The sequence below is a fragment of the Trifolium pratense genome, linkage group LG7, assembly GCF_020283565.1.
Source record: "Trifolium pratense cultivar HEN17-A07 linkage group LG7, ARS_RC_1.1, whole genome shotgun sequence".
Lineage (NCBI taxonomy): Eukaryota > Viridiplantae > Streptophyta > Magnoliopsida > Fabales > Fabaceae > Trifolium > Trifolium pratense.
In genome coordinates, this window is record NC_060065.1 from 13,222,804 (window position 1) to 13,240,441 (window position 17,638).

At 33.1% G+C, this 17,638-nt stretch overlaps 2 protein-coding genes across 2 annotated transcripts in view; both read right to left on the minus strand.

The window, feature by feature from the left end:
* Window positions 1-17,638, minus strand: part of LOC123897090 (probable LRR receptor-like serine/threonine-protein kinase At3g47570) — a 61,704-nt gene that overhangs the window by 18,510 nt on the left and 25,556 nt on the right. Inside the window, exon 3 of the mRNA XM_045947588.1 lies at window positions 8,367-10,389. Within this exon, the coding sequence (XP_045803544.1) occupies window positions 8,504-10,389 (1,886 nt within the window). The 3' untranslated portion in view covers window positions 8,367-8,503. The remainder of the gene's footprint in view (window positions 1-8,366; window positions 10,390-17,638) is intronic.
* On the minus strand, window positions 7,864-8,469 carry LOC123895879 (receptor-like serine/threonine-protein kinase At1g78530). The gene is made up of 2 exons (XM_045946350.1): window positions 8,367-8,469; window positions 7,864-8,216 (listed from the first exon to the last, which is right to left on the minus strand). The coding sequence occupies exons 1-2, from the start codon at window positions 8,467-8,469 to the stop codon at window positions 7,864-7,866; spliced, it is 456 nt and encodes a 151-aa protein (XP_045802306.1).

A 17,638-nucleotide genomic window follows, 5' to 3' on the forward strand; every position in this document is an offset into this window, starting at 1 on the left:
TTTGTAGAAAGATCTGATTCTTCTCCTCTTGTATATTCTTCTATGAATTAGTCATTGATGCAATATTATCTTCTTCAAGTTTCTTGTATGTGTAGAATCACAAACCTCAACAAGACAAAATTCTGAACTTCCTTGATGTAGTGCTAAAACTTCCACATAATTCGATGATATTGTTATATCTCTATCATGCAAATTATATACTTGACTTTGTTCCAATATCTTTGAGTTTATTGATACCATCACTTACATAATTAGCAAAATGCAATAGTATTCTCAATTAAACTAAAATATGGTACTTCAAGACCAATTCAAGTAAGTGGTCATTTTCTTGAGACATGAAATGATCTTTGTTCACTTCAAGTGACAATAAATTATATTTGTTAATATCAAATATATTTCATTTCAAACTTTTCTTTAATCAATAGATTTCAAGAACTCTTCAGGAGTTTATGTCATCAAATAACAAATTCATTTTCAAAGTGACTTATTCATTTCATTAAGTCATCTCTTCGATAGTTTGAAATGTATGTCTCGTGGAAATTAAATTCTTCATGGAGTTTTATATAATCCACGCTAACAAGTGACATATAAACATAGCGTAACACATTTTTCAAATAAATTGAATCTTCCATGTGTTAACAACCTTAATCAAAGTAAGAGAAGAATTTTGATTTCAGTTCAGGTGAATATTTCTCTTCACAATCAATAGCAAACTTTTACCAATATGCTTGAATAAAAAAATCAAGCTTTTAATGTTTGTATTGCAACATTTTCTATTCACAAGAAAATTAATTTGTATCTCATCATGTTTTACATCTTCAGGTGTATGGACTGCTGGTCCAAAAATCTTCACTTTGCAAAGTGACTTTAATTACATAGCAATTGCGTTTTCATTTAGACAATCATTGTCTATAATTCTCAATAGAATTTATTTCATGATCCTCATTAACTCCTTTCACAAATAGCGCCATATTATATATAAAATATCGTCAACGTTGACTTCCTTTCGGTTCCATCATATTCCATTCGTGACATAATTTTCATTCATGACATAATTCGTCGAGATCTCTTTATTATCATAAATTTCAGGTACCTGAGAAGTTCTTCTGGAACTTATAACTCAATTATGTCAAATACTCTTTTGACAGTTTCATATCCTCACTTGGGTCATCTTTCTTTTTAGCTCATTTTCTTATTTGAGGATTTTTTTTTCATTGGAACCGATTGATCTACCACGCTTCAGGGTGGTTAAAATTCATTTGCAATATAAGACTGTCCATCAGGGACATCCATTTTGATCAGAGCATTAGCAGCTGATAGTTGATTTCATAAACTTTGCAAATGATTTATCTTTTGAACTTCTTGTTCAAACTATTTTATACGAGGATCAATGTGAGATAATAATATTAATTTATTTCAAGTGATTCATTTGAACTTCTGGTTCATATTTTTCAGCTGCTTATTCTCCCCCTAATATTAGGAAAATTAATTCATCACTTGAAAATCAGCCTACATGGCTGTAAATAATTCTCCAATTTTTTGGCTCAAGGTGATTTATAATAGATGGAGATTCATATCAAATACATTTTCCCAATATTCTTTAAGAACCGTTTAAATGCATTCTATTGGAGCAATTGCACATACACAACACATCCAAAAATGCTTATATGGGAATCATGTTTATAAACAAAGTTCAAATTGTAAATTAGGGGAGAACTTTATAATAACTAGTTGGCTTGATGCGAATTAGTATCTCAATATACATGTTTGAATGTTCCCAAAATATAAATTAGAAGTTATGATCTCATAAGTATCAGTTATGTAATTAACTTTAGACGTCTAAAGAATGGATCTTCAAGTCCATTTTTTTTTCTTGTATGACCATATTTTATTTGATATCAATTTCAACTGACATACGATACTTATCAAATATTTTCTAAGAATTTAGAAAATGAGATCTTAGCAAAACTATTTGAGAAAATAATCTCACAAACTTCTAGTTGTGAGTAAATATGCATGTGACTAATTTAGTTGATGCATCAATTCAAGTCACAAAGTGTCTAAATGATCCATATTCTCAAATTATCAATTTCTTTTGGGAGCTAGTAACACATAAAAAATTATTAGAATGAAGGAACTTCAGGCCCTTCAATATATATCTATATTTTTTTTTCGCATCATAAAAATCCGGGATGATCCAACCGGTCTTGCCAAAGATAAATTTAATATGACTTGTAAACTTCTGGTTTACAATAATTTGTGTGCAATCCTTCAGGAATGCGTAGACTATTGAATTATTCTAGAATTCATATAGAATAAATAATACAAAAGATTATCATCAACCATTGAGTTCTTCAAGAACTAGATAATAAATCATTATCAATTTACAATCCTTCAAGGATATAGAAATATTGAATTCATTGAAGAGAAAAAGAATTTATTTTATTAGTTCTTCAAGAACTATATAATAAATAAAATCATATTTATGTGCAATCCATCGGGGATGCATGATTATTGAAATTCTTCATGAATTCATAATATGGTGACACTTCATAAGTTCTTCAGGAACTAGATTAGTGAATTCTGCAGGAATTCATAATTAAATTTATAAGTTCTTGAATTCTTCTAGAATTCATAATAAAATTGAGATTTTGTAAGTTCTTCAGGAACTATAGACCATTGAATTCTTCTGGAATTCAGAATGGATAAAAAATTTAGTTTTCTAAGTTCTTCAGGAACTAAGAGTATTGAATTCTTCGAGAATTCATAGATTATATTTTTAACTTTTCAAGAACTAAGATTATTGAATTCTTCATAAATTCATGGATTAAATTTGAAGTTCTTCATGAACTAATTTTGTTGAATTCTTCAGGAATTCATAGATTTAATTTATTAGTTTTTCATGAACTATATAATTGAATTCTTCTGGAATTCATAGAGAGTAAAATTAAACTGATAAGTTCTTCAGGAACTATGTATTTATGATAGAATAACAATCTCTTTTGCAATCCTTCGTGGATGCATAAAAATATTTCTTTTGACATATATAGACTAAATAAATTACAAAAATGAAACAATTAAAGGAAATTGTATATTCCTTCTCTGTGAGCATGTCCAGACATATATATTGCCTTTTTTTTTCTTTTCTTCAAATAAACAACACAGTTGAAATAAACCAAATAAAAGGTTGCTGGAAGTCAAAACAAACCGATTGAAACTTTCTCAGCAATGATTTTACTATACAAATTAGGTATTAAGTTTGTTAATTGAATTGAAGCAGAACCCACATGAAATTAGCCGAGAGAACATGATAATAACAAGTAAACGACTTAAATCGATAATACAAAAGTAAATAAATCAGATATAATAATCCCATCAAATTTCTACATGATGTTATTACCAAATTCGAAAACTTTTTCGGCTCCGTTTATTTGTTCAAAGAAAACAGATTTAGATTGACGATAAAATTAGGGTTCTAAATTATATCGATTAAGAATTACGTACCTTTAAAATATTTATGAAGAATCTTAATAACATTGAATTAGAATACACAATAATAATAAAATTGTAACAAAATCAATTAGTTTTTCTTTTGGATGATCAAAGTGTCGATGTTTCACCATACAGGTGTCGGTCACGAAGCATAATGATGCTTCACCAGACTATTGTCGGTCACGAAACTCAAACAATATCAAACATCCAAGATACATATTATAAATAAATAAATAATTGATCAACATTTTATGTAATATTAATGATCAAAGTGTTATGCTTCACCATACAAATGTCGGATATCACGAAGCGTAAACAACATTGAATCAATTGAATACATAAAGGAATGATGCTTATTTATTTATTTGATTTTAATTATTATTATTTGATCTTTATAAGTATACAAGGTTCAAACGATTCATAATCATATAATAAACAAAATAAAATAAACATCATTCATATATACTGTACGGTATCATTCATAAGCCAAACATAATAAACAAACAAACAAGTTTGAATTAATCTAATGATTAATCATATACGAGACATGCTCTATTCAATTCAAAGATTAAAAATTATTAGAGATATTATTGATACTAGGAATACCTGAGTAAGAGTAAACTCTCGATACAAACAAACTGTTATCTCTCTCTCTCCATGCTTTAGTAGCTCATTATAATACGATAGAGTTTTGGATAAAATAATGGAAACTTTTGCCATCTCAAATAGGAGCGATTCTTTATTACGAATGAATTCACACAATAGTGAGTAAATGTATCTATAAGGCACTGATTCCAATGGATGGAATTACTATAACAGTATAGCCTATAATCATCGATACAAAAATTAAAAATTGATTAAGAAGGATTACATATCTTAGTTGGTGAGACCATTCGTGCTGATAACGTGTTATAAAATATAAGTAATAGTAATAATATATAAGTATAGAGGAGAGAAGAAGAGAGAAAGAATAGTGTATGTTATTCATCATTAGGATTAGGGTTACAATATAGTGATACATAGTATCTATATATAGGTAAACATATTGGGCCAATTACATGGGCCAGGACATCCACTAATAATATTCATAACATTGATATTTTTTTATAAATACCCTTTATTTTTACGTTAATGTATCCAAACATAAATCAATTCTGTTTAACTCACTTTTAACCAAAATCAAATTTATCAAACCTAATTCTACTAAATCAATTTTTTTTGCAATACAACCAAACACAACCATAGTCATGTCACTAATCACATTCATTATTTTGATTTTAACATTGCAGATTTATTATTAACCGATGATCAATTGATACAATATGCACTAGCAGATATTAAGATTATGTTACGTAGTTGTTGGAAGAGTTTAAAAGATTATCCTTCAATGTCTAGAGCAGACACATCATTAGTTCCTGATATACAAAATAGTTTAATACACGACGAATTGAATTATAATAGACAATCATTAGCTGAGGAACATGTTAGATTGATGTCAACTATGACTTCAGAGCAACATAAAGTATATGACACAATCATGACAAGAGTTAACGAAAACAAACCTGAAGTGTTTTTTCTTTATGGTTATGGCAGTACAGGGAAGACATTTATCTGGAGGGTCATGTCAGCCGCATTACACTCAAAAAGGTGAGATAGTTTTAACAGTTGCCTCAAGTGGGATCGCTGCATTGCTTATACCTGGCGGTAGAACAACACATTCAAGGTTTTGTATTCCTCTAAATGTAGAGGAGTTTTCAACATGTACCATAGTTCCTAAAAGCCCTTTGGTGCTATTAATACAAAAAGCAAAGCTCATTATATGGGATGAAGCACCAATGATGCACAAACATTGTTTCGAAGCTGTTGATCGAACTTTAGAAGATATTCTCAAGTCTGTTGATGAAAAAATAAACACATTCCCTTCGGTGGAAAAGTTGTTGTTTTTGGCGGAGATTTTAGACAAATTCTACCAGTAATATCCAAAGGTACAAGGCCAGAAGTTGTTCATGCTACTATTAATTCTTCGGTTCTTTGGATTTTTTGTGAAGTTTTAACATTGAGTAAAAACATGAGGCTTCTCGGTGGTGCTTCGAGTGCAGACGTTGAACAAAGAATATTGTTTTCTGAATGGGTTTTGAGTGTTGGCAATGGAGAAATTGGAGATGACAACGACGATGATTTAGAACTTGACATTCCATCAGATTTATTGATTCCAAATTCAGGTGATCCTCTTGCTTCTATCGTTGAAAGCACCTATGCCCAACTTTTACAAAACATGAACGATATAACGTATTTCCAAAATAGAGCTATACTAGCTCCTAAAAATTCAATAGTCGACACAATAAATGATTATATGTTGGATTTAATTCCTGGTGAAGAAAAAACATATTTGAGTTATGATACCCCACTCACACAAAATGTAGACGGTCAAACAGTGAATGATGTTCATACTCCCGAATTTTTGAACACGATTTCTACGTCGGAACTTCCAAATCACAAGTTGAGACTTAAAGTTGGAGTTCCAGTTATGCTATTGAGGAATTTGAATAAAAAATTAGGATTATGCAACGGAACAAGACTTATTATTACGAGATTGGGAAAACGTGCTCTTGAAGGAAAAATAATTTCAGGAAGTAATATTGGTGATCAGGTTTTCATACCTGGATTTTCTCTTACACCATCTCACGTGAGAATTCCTTTTAAATTTCAACGGAGACAATTTCCTATAATGATTTCTTTTGCGATGACTATTAACAAGAGTCAAAGACAATCTTTAAAGCATGTTGGGATATATCTTCCGTCGCCAGTGTTTTCACATGGTCAGTTGTATGTTGCAATTTCAAGAGTTACTTCTAGAAAAGGATTAAAAATATTGATCATCGATGAAGATGGTGAAGATACGACTAAGACTTCGAATGTGGTCTATAAGAAAGTCTTCCGTAATATAACATAATTTTCTTTGTATGAATATTTATCCAAAATTATTGTTGAACTATCGTTTAATGTTACTCAACTTTTTTCATGTACCTTATATTATTGGAATTATCATATCTTATTTAATCATTATATATCTTATATAGCTAATCAGACCCGTGCACCGCACGGGTCGATGTTGTAGTTTTTTCAAGTAACTAATGGATTTGATATTAAAATAATAAAACGTCGACCATGGTTGATGCATAGTCATAAGGAGTTCCTAATTAATGTTCTGGTGATCTATTTATTCTCTCACGCTTTAAATTAAGTATGATGATTTATTTGATCCTCATAGTCATAAGGAGTTTAACTAGACCAAATTCCTTCTTACTAGGCAAATCTACTTAATTAAATAATATATGCATTATTCTAGCAAAACTGTAATAATCTTTTTTTATTGCTAGGTAAAGTTTTTTCTACTTGGTTATTACATTATTGCAGTATTGCATTCCTTCAGTATTTCTCTCACTAGATCAAGTTACAATCAAAGCTTATGTAACGTGTCAAGAATCATAGGATCATGGTGCCATAGATAGGAAGAGAGCATAGTCATGCTCATGAGGTAAAAGTTCATAGATCATATTTGATTGATTAAAAAAGATAGTAAAAATATGTACATTAGTGTTCTATTTATAGGACTCAATTAACTAACTAATTGAGTAACCAACTATAACTAATTTCTAACTAATTAACTAACACCAACAAACTCTAACTATCTTTGACATAATGTACCATGGAATTAGCCAAATCATCATGTTCACTAACACTCAACATACAAGTCTAGCTAAGCTAACATTAATAGAAACTGAGATAAAAGACATTATTTGCCTCTGCGGAAAAACCATTCAAACTTCAACAATTATTCAAGTCATATGTGTGAAAGAAAGTCACGTTAAGCTGAAGTAAGACCATGATTTCTAGAGGCAAAACATAGAGAACCAATCACTTTTACAATCTTCAATGCTTCTTGTAACAAGTTTCAACAGTGTGAACAAATTTCCCGCAATACATACAAACTTTACTGCCATTACGTTAGCCTTGTCCTCTACCTTCAGAGGGAGTATAAAATTCAGAAGAAACAATGATTGTGTTTCTTCAACACAATTCAATAAAAAAGAGTCAAAAGAAGAAGCACAAATTTACCATAAAATTTCAAAATCCAAACTTCAATGTTTTTAGGAAATATATTGACATGGGATACTGCATAAATGGTGATCCTCATTCACTAGTTGATTCTTCTAAAAGCAAAAGGAAATTTATTGAGAAAAAATAATGTACTTCAATTTCATACAACAATTAAGAAAATTGAAAGGAAAAACTAGCAAGACATCAATCCAAAAGCAATATTAAAAACATTCCAACGAGTTAAAACCCGACTTGAACAGATGAAAATAGCTAGGCCCTATTTGCACCAAGAACCGAAGTCTTGATTTTGATTAGCAACGCAGTAACATCTGCCATAATAATTCTTGCTTCGGGTGAATCTTCACAGCAGTTCAGGGCTAAACCAAAAATAGATGACATGTAAGTCAATATGTCAATGATTTGTTCCCCATTTTGTTGGACTAAATTAGAATCCAAGACATCCATAATTGAATTAGGCAATGATTCACAGATCCATGTTTTCAAACTTAGCTCTGCAACAAACATATCATCTGTTGGTTTTTTTCCTGTGAAGATTTCCATTAGCATAATTCCATAGCTGTATACATCTCCTTTGACAGAAACAATTCCTCTAGATCCATACTCTGCATTTTAATATATATACACTACTAGTTATCAAATATTCTTAAATATAATAAAAATGTCTAAATTTAAACAACCAATTTAATAATTGTCAACTTGTTACTAGATAGAAAATAGATTGTTTATGACTCAAAACATAGAGAAGAAATAACCTGGTGCAAGGTATCCAATAGTAGCCAAAGTCTGAGTATGTGTTTTAGATTGTCCTTCATCCATGAGTTTTGCAATACCAAAATCACTAACATGTGCAACCATATTTTCATCCAGCAACACATTAGAGGGCTTTAGATCACAATGAACCACTGGAACTGAAGAACCATGATGGAGATATTTTTTTTTTTTGACAAACATGATGGAGATATTCTAATGCAGATGCAACATCTATCATTATGTTTAACCTTTGTAAGAAATTTAAACAATAGTTATATGAATATAACCATTTGTCCACACTTCCATTCAACATGAACTCCATCACCAGTGCTTTGAAATCAAGATTTGAACAACTACTGATAATCTTAACCAGATTTCGATGTCGTAGTTCTTTCATTGCATTGCATTCTGCATCAAAGCTCCTTGATTTTGCCTCTGACTGCAAATCAATTACTTTAACTGCGATCATCTCACCATCAGGAAGCTTTCCCTGATACACAGAGCCAAATCCCCCATTTCCAAGTAAGTTACTCTCATTGAATCCATTAGTTGCTTGCACAAGTTCATAATAGGATATTCTTCTTGGAGCTCCTAAAGTTGATAAACCCCTTTCAGGAGTATTTTCAACTTTTTTCCTTTTATTATGTTTTACAAGTATAATGCATGCAACAAGCAAAAAGGTCGACACAAGTATAGGAATTAGGAATTTGAGTAATAACTTCTTTGAAATTGACCTTTTCTTAACTTGTTTACCACACCGAGGTACTTGGAGGCGAGGATTTCCACACAGTGCTTCATTATGCTTAAATGACTGAGCTGTGAACTTTTTGAATGGTCCACCATCAGGAATCTCTCCTTGTAATCTATTATATGACAAGTTGATGTTTTGAAGATACAAAAGTGATTGTAAGGATTTTGGAATAACACCTGTTAGCATATTTTGGGACAAGTCCAAGGATATCAAGCTTACCATTTCACCAAATGATGTGGCAATTGATCCCATCAGTTTGTTATGCGCTAAGGAGAGATTCTGCAAAGTTATTACAGAACCGATGGTTGCAGGAATGTTGCCTGAAATATGATTTCTGGATAGATCTAATAGTATAATTGCTCTCAAATTCCCAATCTCAGGTGGAAGATTACCAATGAATGCATTAGATGACAAATTTACTTCTAATATATCTTTAAGACTCCAAAGAGAGGAAGGTAATCGAGAGTTCAAACTGTTAGACCCTATGTGTATCTTTATAAGAGAGGTCATATTCCCCAAACACATTGGTAAAATTCCAGAAAGCTTATTATTTTGTAGATACAACTCACCCAAACTTTCAATTTTACAAATCTCCTCAATAAATGATCCTTCTAGTCCATTGTTTGCAAGATTTAATACCTGAAGTTTTTGTAACCCTTTGAATGTAGCAGGTATTGGTCCATTTATATTATTATTCCCGTTTAGTGATAAATATAGCAAGTTGCTCATGTTACCAACTTCTAAGGGAATATTACCAACAATTCCACATGAATCTGCCCCAAATTGGTTGCAAGTTAAGTTTCCAATAGATTTAGGAAGACTGGAAAGTATAGGATTCAATGATAGTTCTAGATATTTTAAATATCTACAATTTGACAAGGAAGTAAAAAATTGAAGAGAATCATCTATTGTCAAATTGTTGTTAAGTATGAGAATTGCTTCGAGGAACCTTAAATTTCCAAAAGCATTATTGGGCAGAGTTCCATTGAATGCATTGTTATTTAATTGAAATTCAATGAGCTTAGAAGAATTGAATATTGTTTTTGGAATATTTCCAACAAAACTGTTGTCATTCAAGTGTAGCACTTGCAAGTTAGGAAGGCTATATCCCATATTTGATGGAATTATGCCTGAGAGGTGATTTTCTTCAAGCTGCAAGAATGTCAGTGATGACATGTTGAGGAGTTTGGATGGAATAGATCCACTAAGGTCGTTTTTTTTCAAATTGAGAATCTCAAGTTGATCAAGATAGTGAATGTCCTCGGGTATTGGACCTGAAAATGAATAAAATGCAGTATGATTATAATTATCTTCTTGGTTTAGTGTGTCTTAGAGTCGGATACCAAGTTTTCAAAAAAAAAAAAAAAATATTATCTTGTTGGTAATAAGCAAAGAGACATTACTCGTATAAGAAAAGCGACATCAATTTTGAGTCTTAGAAAAAATAACCATGTTCAAAGAAGGAAGATGCAATGGATTGGAGGAAGAATGGCAGAAACTAGCAATTGCTTTAATATCAGTGATTTTTTTAAAATATTAGTGATTTTTTCCAAGGATGAAAATTTGGAGAAGGAGAGAGAAGGAGACTTTGGTGAAGGAGAGGATTCAATTCTAATCAACCTCGAGAAAATCCCTTTTTTTTTTGTTTTTTGTGTGTTAGGTGAAAAAATTCCAATTTGAATGGCTGAATCAAATTTTAAAATATTAATTTAAACATACATAATTTTACACTGTCAATCAATATCAACTATGTTTTCCGTCACATCACCCCACTTTCTTGATATGACATGACAAAATAATGTTTATTTATTGGACGATTGTGCAAAACTATTTTACACCGTTGGTGCATATCAATTAAACTCTACTACCTAATATTATGAGACACATTAGTATTATGAGCCACATTTGTCATTAATAAAGTGGTAATTGTGTTTTATGTACCAAAAAAAAAAAAGAGTGGTAATTGTGTTTTATGCCGGCGAGTAAATATATACTTCCTCCATCCCAAAATATAAGAGCTCATTTGACTAAATGATACTATTCATTTATTTTGCTTTGATCATATTTTTTCAATAATATATAGATATAAATATTATCATATAAGATCTTGTTTGATTTGTTTTGATGAGTATTTTTAAAATATCAAGTTTTTATAATTTTTACTAATAGAGAATTAAAGATATTAGTGATCAAAATTGTGAGTTGACATACGTGAATTAGTCAAACTGACTCTTATATTTTGGGACGGAGGAAGTACTATTCAATAATTTTAATCTAAATGGCTGATGGATAATTTTCGCAAGTGTACGAATTGCCACGTAGTAATAAAATATCGATCCACAGGGATTGTGTGATCAAACTAGTCTAATAGTGTTCATAAACATTATGCAAGAAATACACATAAATTGGGGGTACGTTGAGTGATGAATTGTTAGAAAATGTGCTTTGTGATAAGTGGAAAAGCGAGGTAGAATCATCGGAATCACCTAGTCTATAGCTAAATCACATGCAATCTACCATATCATAGGAATCTACTCAGGTGTTCACAACTAGATCAACAAATTAGTGAATCGCAATCTCTTGTCAAAATCCACTCTATTCGTTGTCGATACTCCCCCGATCTCTCGGGTGTAAGCTACCTACAACGAATGATAAGAAAGCGCGTCGATCGTTCGCTACATTCTATGTCTCAATCTCTCGACCGGAAACACTCGAGTGCTCAATGCAATTCAGTTCAGACATTAAATCAATACTCTCGCACGTGACTTAACTCGAAATCATTATAACACTAATGAAGGATTACAAAGCATTAAGAATCGATTTGCATTAAGTCAACACCATGAACAGAGTAAATTCTTACAGTATAGCAGATTACAAATGATTCATCTACATCCTAGACTATCCTAGATCCTACCTCCAAAAGAAGCTTAGCTCCTCATGTTGCTTCGTTCGCGTCCTAGCTTCAACTTCATGGCTTGAGAATCCATGCTATTGAGGTGCTCGGAGCTATCCTGTGGAGTCCTTGATCTGGATCTTGATGCTTCCAAAATCAGAAAATAGATGAATGTTGCAGAATTTTCCAACCCCTTTAACAGAAAATGCAGAATCCTTATATAATGATCGCAACCACGCCGCGCGCCAGATCTATCACGCCACGCGTGGTTGCAAATCCTTCAACTACGCCGCGCGTGTAACGGTATCACGCGGCGCGTGATCAAATCTGAGGTCTCTGATCTTCAACTCTGCAATCTTCACGCCGCGCGTGATAGCTCCACGCCCCCGGCGCAGTTGTCTTTCCTTTCTTCACACCGCGCGTGGTCAGTGCTACGCCGCGCGTGATCAAGTCAGAGAGCAATCCAATTCTGATCAAAGCTTCACGCCGCGCGTGGTCAGGCATCACGCCGCGCGTGATCATGGTGAAAACTTGGCTCCCTGTGATCTCCATCACGCGGCGCGTGATGGGTTACGCCCCCAGCGTAGTGAAAATCAGCAATTTCCTGCAATTTTTCCTGTTTTCTTGCAAAACAAGTAATCATGCTTATGAATAGATTTCTCTTACATTTATTGCTTAAAACCAACTAAAATGCATTTAATGTTGCTAAAATAGGCATGGATTAGAGATTGTGACGATCCGTCATCAATGGCCTAACATGAAAAAGCATGCTCCGACAAATAACACTTTTTATTGTTGGAACAAAATTGATTTAAAAATGTTTGCCCCTAAATCTATTAAGGTTTTGATGATAACAAAGTATTAATAAACAATTGGAAGGACTAAAAATTTAATTTAAGTGTGCAGGACTTAGATTCAATTAAGCTCTGATTAATGATCAGAAGATAAGGATTTCAGAAGTTTGTAAGCGCTCAGAAGATCGTGAGACTCAGAAGTTGTAGACTTCAGACGATGAAGTCTTCAGAACTTCTTAAGGTCTTAGCTTCATCAAACTCTGATGATCTTCTTGAAGTTTGTAAAGATTCTCTTTTGCAAGTCAACTCTTCTACCAATGAAGAAAAGGACCTTTCAAGCCTGATCAGAACAGCTAATCTCCTTCTGTCTGTCCTCTTTTGAGAACGTGGGTCATCAGTTGTGTTAGCTGAATAAGGAAAGTCTTCTCTGCAGTAGTCAAAGTACCTGAAACTCTTACTTAGTTTTGGATACAACCAAACTGCATCAAGACAGGCTGCTTGAAGACAAAAGATTATCTACTTCAACGGTCTTCTTTGCAACGACTCTTTTCTAGTCGTATATATACTAAAGGAATCAGTTGTATACACAATTATTGATCAAGGATTATTATCACGTACAAACAAACTCTGAATTCCTCATACAAAGCTCTGAACCTCTGAACTGTGTTGTTGCACTTTTAGTTCAAATATTTAGTATTTGTTCTTCTAGGTTCTGACTAAGAGCTGTTGTATACTTTCCATTACTTTATTATATCTAGTACTTGAGGTAACTTAAGCTTGTGTGCTTAAGTGTGAAGTCTTAAGCTTGTGTGCTTGAGCATTGTTGAGAAGTCTCTTGCTTGTGTGCTTGAGCAGTTGTAATCTTGTGTGATTATAGTGAAATCCCTTGGAAGTGCAAGGGGACTGGACTACTCTCGTTTTGTGAGAGGAACCAGTATAAATTGCTTGTGTGATCTCTCTCTCTCTCTCTTAACTTGTTTTATTGTGTTATTTATCCGCTGCTGTTGTAGTTAAGTTAAGAACTTTAAAAAGTTTTAAACTTGACTAAAACACAATTCAACCCCCCCTTCTTGTGTTTTCACACCTTCAATTGGTATCAGAGCTCTGGTCTGTTACTTTCACTTAACAGTGAGACAGTAAAGATCTTGTGAGAACACTATGTCTGGAGGAGACGATAGTAGCACTAGAACAACTGGTGAAGCCAGTGATGCCAGTGGTGCTGGTGGTGGTCCTAGAAATGCTTTTGGTTTTGACTACTTAAGTAATGAATCACATGAACACAGTGGCAATAGGAAAGCCCCTATATTCAATGGTGATGCATCATTATTTGAGTGGTGGAAGGAAAGACTGTATAGCAATATTACTGCTATTGATCATGAGTTGTGGGATTTGGTTGAGCTGGGAGTAACTTTTGAAAACTTAAATGAACATGGAAGATTGTCCATTGAGCATAGAAAGTTACTCACACCAGCTAACTTAAAAACCTACACTAAGCATCATAGAGTAAAGGACATTGTTGTTGGTGCTATTAGACATGAAGATTATGTCAGAATAGAGAACAAGTCTACTGCTAAATCTATCTTTGATTCTATGTGTGCTACCTATGATGGTAATGAAAAGGTTCAAGAGGCTAAGGCTAGTCTCTTGATAAGGCAATATGAACTATTCACGATGCAACAAGATGAAAACATTGAGACTATGTTTACAAGGTTTCAAATCCTTGTATCTGGTCTTAAAGCTCTTAAGAGAAGTTATTCCACCTATGACCATGTTCAGAAGATTCTGAGAAGTCTTCCTATTGCTTGGAGACCTAAGGTCACTGCAATAGAGGAAGCTCAAAATCTCAAGACTCTGAGTCTTGAGGCTCTGATAAGCAATCTCAGAAGCCATGAGATGGTTCTGAATGCTGATTCAGAAGCTAAGAAGAAGTCCAAGTCTGTGGCTTTACAGTCAACTAGGACTCCTTCTAAAGCTCTTAAGACTCAGCTTCTTGACATTGAAGAGGAATCTTCTGCAGATGGTCAAGAGGAGGAAATGGGTGAAGATGAGTTTGCTTTATTTAACAAAAGAAATTTCAGAGGTAACAGCTCCAGAAATTTTGTCAGCAAAAAGGATGATCAGAAGAACTGCTTCAACTGTAAGAAGCCAGGACACTTTATTGCTGACTGTCCAGAAATGTCTGCTAAAGACAAAAGCAAAAGATACAGCTCAAAGAAGCAACAATTCAAGAGCAAATTGAAAAAGAGTCTGATGGCTACTTTTGAAGAGCTATCAACTGAGGAAGAAGTTGAGGAAGAAGAAGAGGCAAATCTAGCCCTGATGGCTTCAACTGACTCAGATGCAGACTCAGAGGATGAATCAGAATCAGATTCAGAAGTAACAGATGAGGTATTTTCTAACTGTTCTAAATCTCAACTTATAACTGCACTTAACAAGGTCATTGAGAAACATCTCAGAGTGTTAAGTAAACAAAAAGTTTTACAAGAAAAGCTTAACACTCTGACTGAACAAGCAGAACATTTTCAAGGTCTGTATCAAGAAACTCTGAATAGAGTAAATGACTTTGAAAAGGGTTGTGCTGTTTGTCACAAACCTATTGATGAGCAGGAAATAGCTCTTCAACAGTTTGTGCATCTCAACCTTGGGAAGAGCAAAGCTGCTAATAGAATTTATAATGTTTTGAGACATAGAGGAGAAAGACTTGGCTATGAATATGGTAGAACATATTCAAAGCTAAAGACCTTTGCCAAAAAGGTTGGAAAATCTTGGGTTTATTATGTTGTTCCATCAAGTGAAGAGGGAAAGAATCCTGGTATTGGTCAAAATGACAATGATGATCTGAGCGATTTAGAAGCTGACAGCTCAGAGGAACCAAGTGCCTCAGGATCTGGAAAGAAAAGTTCAGAAGATAGAAGTTGTTCAGAACCTGAGAACATTAGTTCAGATGTTCTGAAAGCTTCAACATCTGAGACTTCAAATTCTGGATCCAAAGGAACTTCAGTACCTGAAGCTAGTCAATCTAAAAAATCAGAAGTTTTTAAAAGAAAAAATTCAAACTCCAAATCTCAGATGAAGTACAGGACTCAGATTATTTATGATTCTAGAGTTAGTAGATATAATCAATCAGAACATGGGATTGGTGATAAATACAAACCCTGGAATCATAAACAATTCAAATCCTGGAATAATAACAGATTTCAAACAAAGAAAAGGTTTCAAAAAGGTTATTATTCCAAACCAATATCTTTCTCTAACACTAGACAACATAGTAAGCATTTGTGGACTAACAAGCGTGGACCCAGAAGATGGGTACCAAAAGCTGAAATAATGTATCATTCAGATTTACCAACTAGGAAAGGATATGTCCTACCTAGAGTATGGAAACAAGTCCTATGCAAAGGAAGAAGGGCTTATGTCCTAGACAAATGGCTGACAAGTTCTCAAGTTAAAAATCAGAACTTGAAAAATGAAGAGGAAGAATACTGGGATGACTTTATCATTAACTGTGATGAAGAGTTCTACCGCAATGATTAAAGTTGTTTCTCATACAGCCTGCCACTCAAAGAAGTATCATGAATCACTCATGGTATCTGGATAGTGGATGTTCAAGGCATATGACTGGTGACAAACAACTATTTTCTAAGCTGACTATGAAAGAAGGAGGATCTGTTGGCTTTGGAGGTAATCAAAAAGGAAAGATAATAGGTACAGGTACAGTAGGTAATTCTTCTCTATCTATTAATGATGTTTGGTTAGTAGATGGACTCAAACATAACTTATTGAGCATAAGTCAATTTTGCGACAATGGTTATGTAGTTGTCTTTAATAAGGAATCATGTATTGTGTCTAAACAATCTGATAACTCCATTATATTCAAAGGTCTGAGAAAGAACAATGTTTATAAAATTAAACTTTCTGACTTGAATGAACAAAAAGTGATGTGTCTTTTGACCTTGAGTGAAGAAAAATGGATCTGGCATAAGAGGTTAGGCCATGCTAACTGGAGGTTAATCTCTAAGCTTAGCAAGCTTGACCTTGTCAGAGGTTTACCAAAAATCAAATATCACTCAAACACACTTTATGGTTCTTGTCAAAAAGGAAAAATTACAAAATCTTCTTTTAAACCTAAGAACATTGTTTCTACCTCAAGACCATTGGAACTTCTTCACATTGATCTTTTTGGGCTAGTTCACACTGCCTCTATCAATGGAAAGAAGTATGGATTAGTAATTGTTGATGATTACAGTAGATGGACTTGGGTAAAATTCCTAAGAACAAAAGATGAAGCTTATGATGAGTTTAGCATCTTCTGCAAACAAATTCAAAATGAAAAAGGCTACACTATTTTAAAAGTTAGAAGTGATCATGGTGGAGAATTTGAAAATGAACCTTTTGAAAACTTTTGTGAAAAATATGGCATCTTGCATGAATTCTCTTCTCCTAGAACTCCTCAACAAAATGGGGTTGTAGAAAGGAAGAATAGAACTCTACAAGAAATGGCCAGAACCATTATGCATGAAACTAATGTAGCAAAATTTTTATGGGCAGAAGCTGTAAACACAGCATGTTATGTTCAAAATAGAATCTATATCAGATCTAAATTGAACAAAACTGCTTATGAACTGTTCAAAGGAAGAAAGCCTGACATTTCTTATTTTCATCAGTTTGGATGTACTTGTTACATCTTAAACAACAAAGTCCATCTAAAGAAATTTGATGCTAGAGGTTATAAGGGTATCTTTATAGGATATTCTGAACGCTCAAAAGCATACAGACTGTATATTTCTGAAACACATACTGTGGAAGAAACTATGCATGTCAAATTTGATGACAAAG

What these genes read in the sequence shown, in the direction of transcription:
- LOC123895879 (XM_045946350.1), bottom strand. Translation starts at nt 8,469, where the DNA reads ATGGTTGCACATGTTAGTGATTTTGGTATTGCAAAACTCATGGATGAA. An exon ending in TATTGGATACCTTGCACCAG is followed by an intron (nt 8,217 to 8,366) that starts GTTATTTCTTCT and finishes ATTAAAATGCAG; the next exon opens with AGTATGGATCTAGAGGAATT.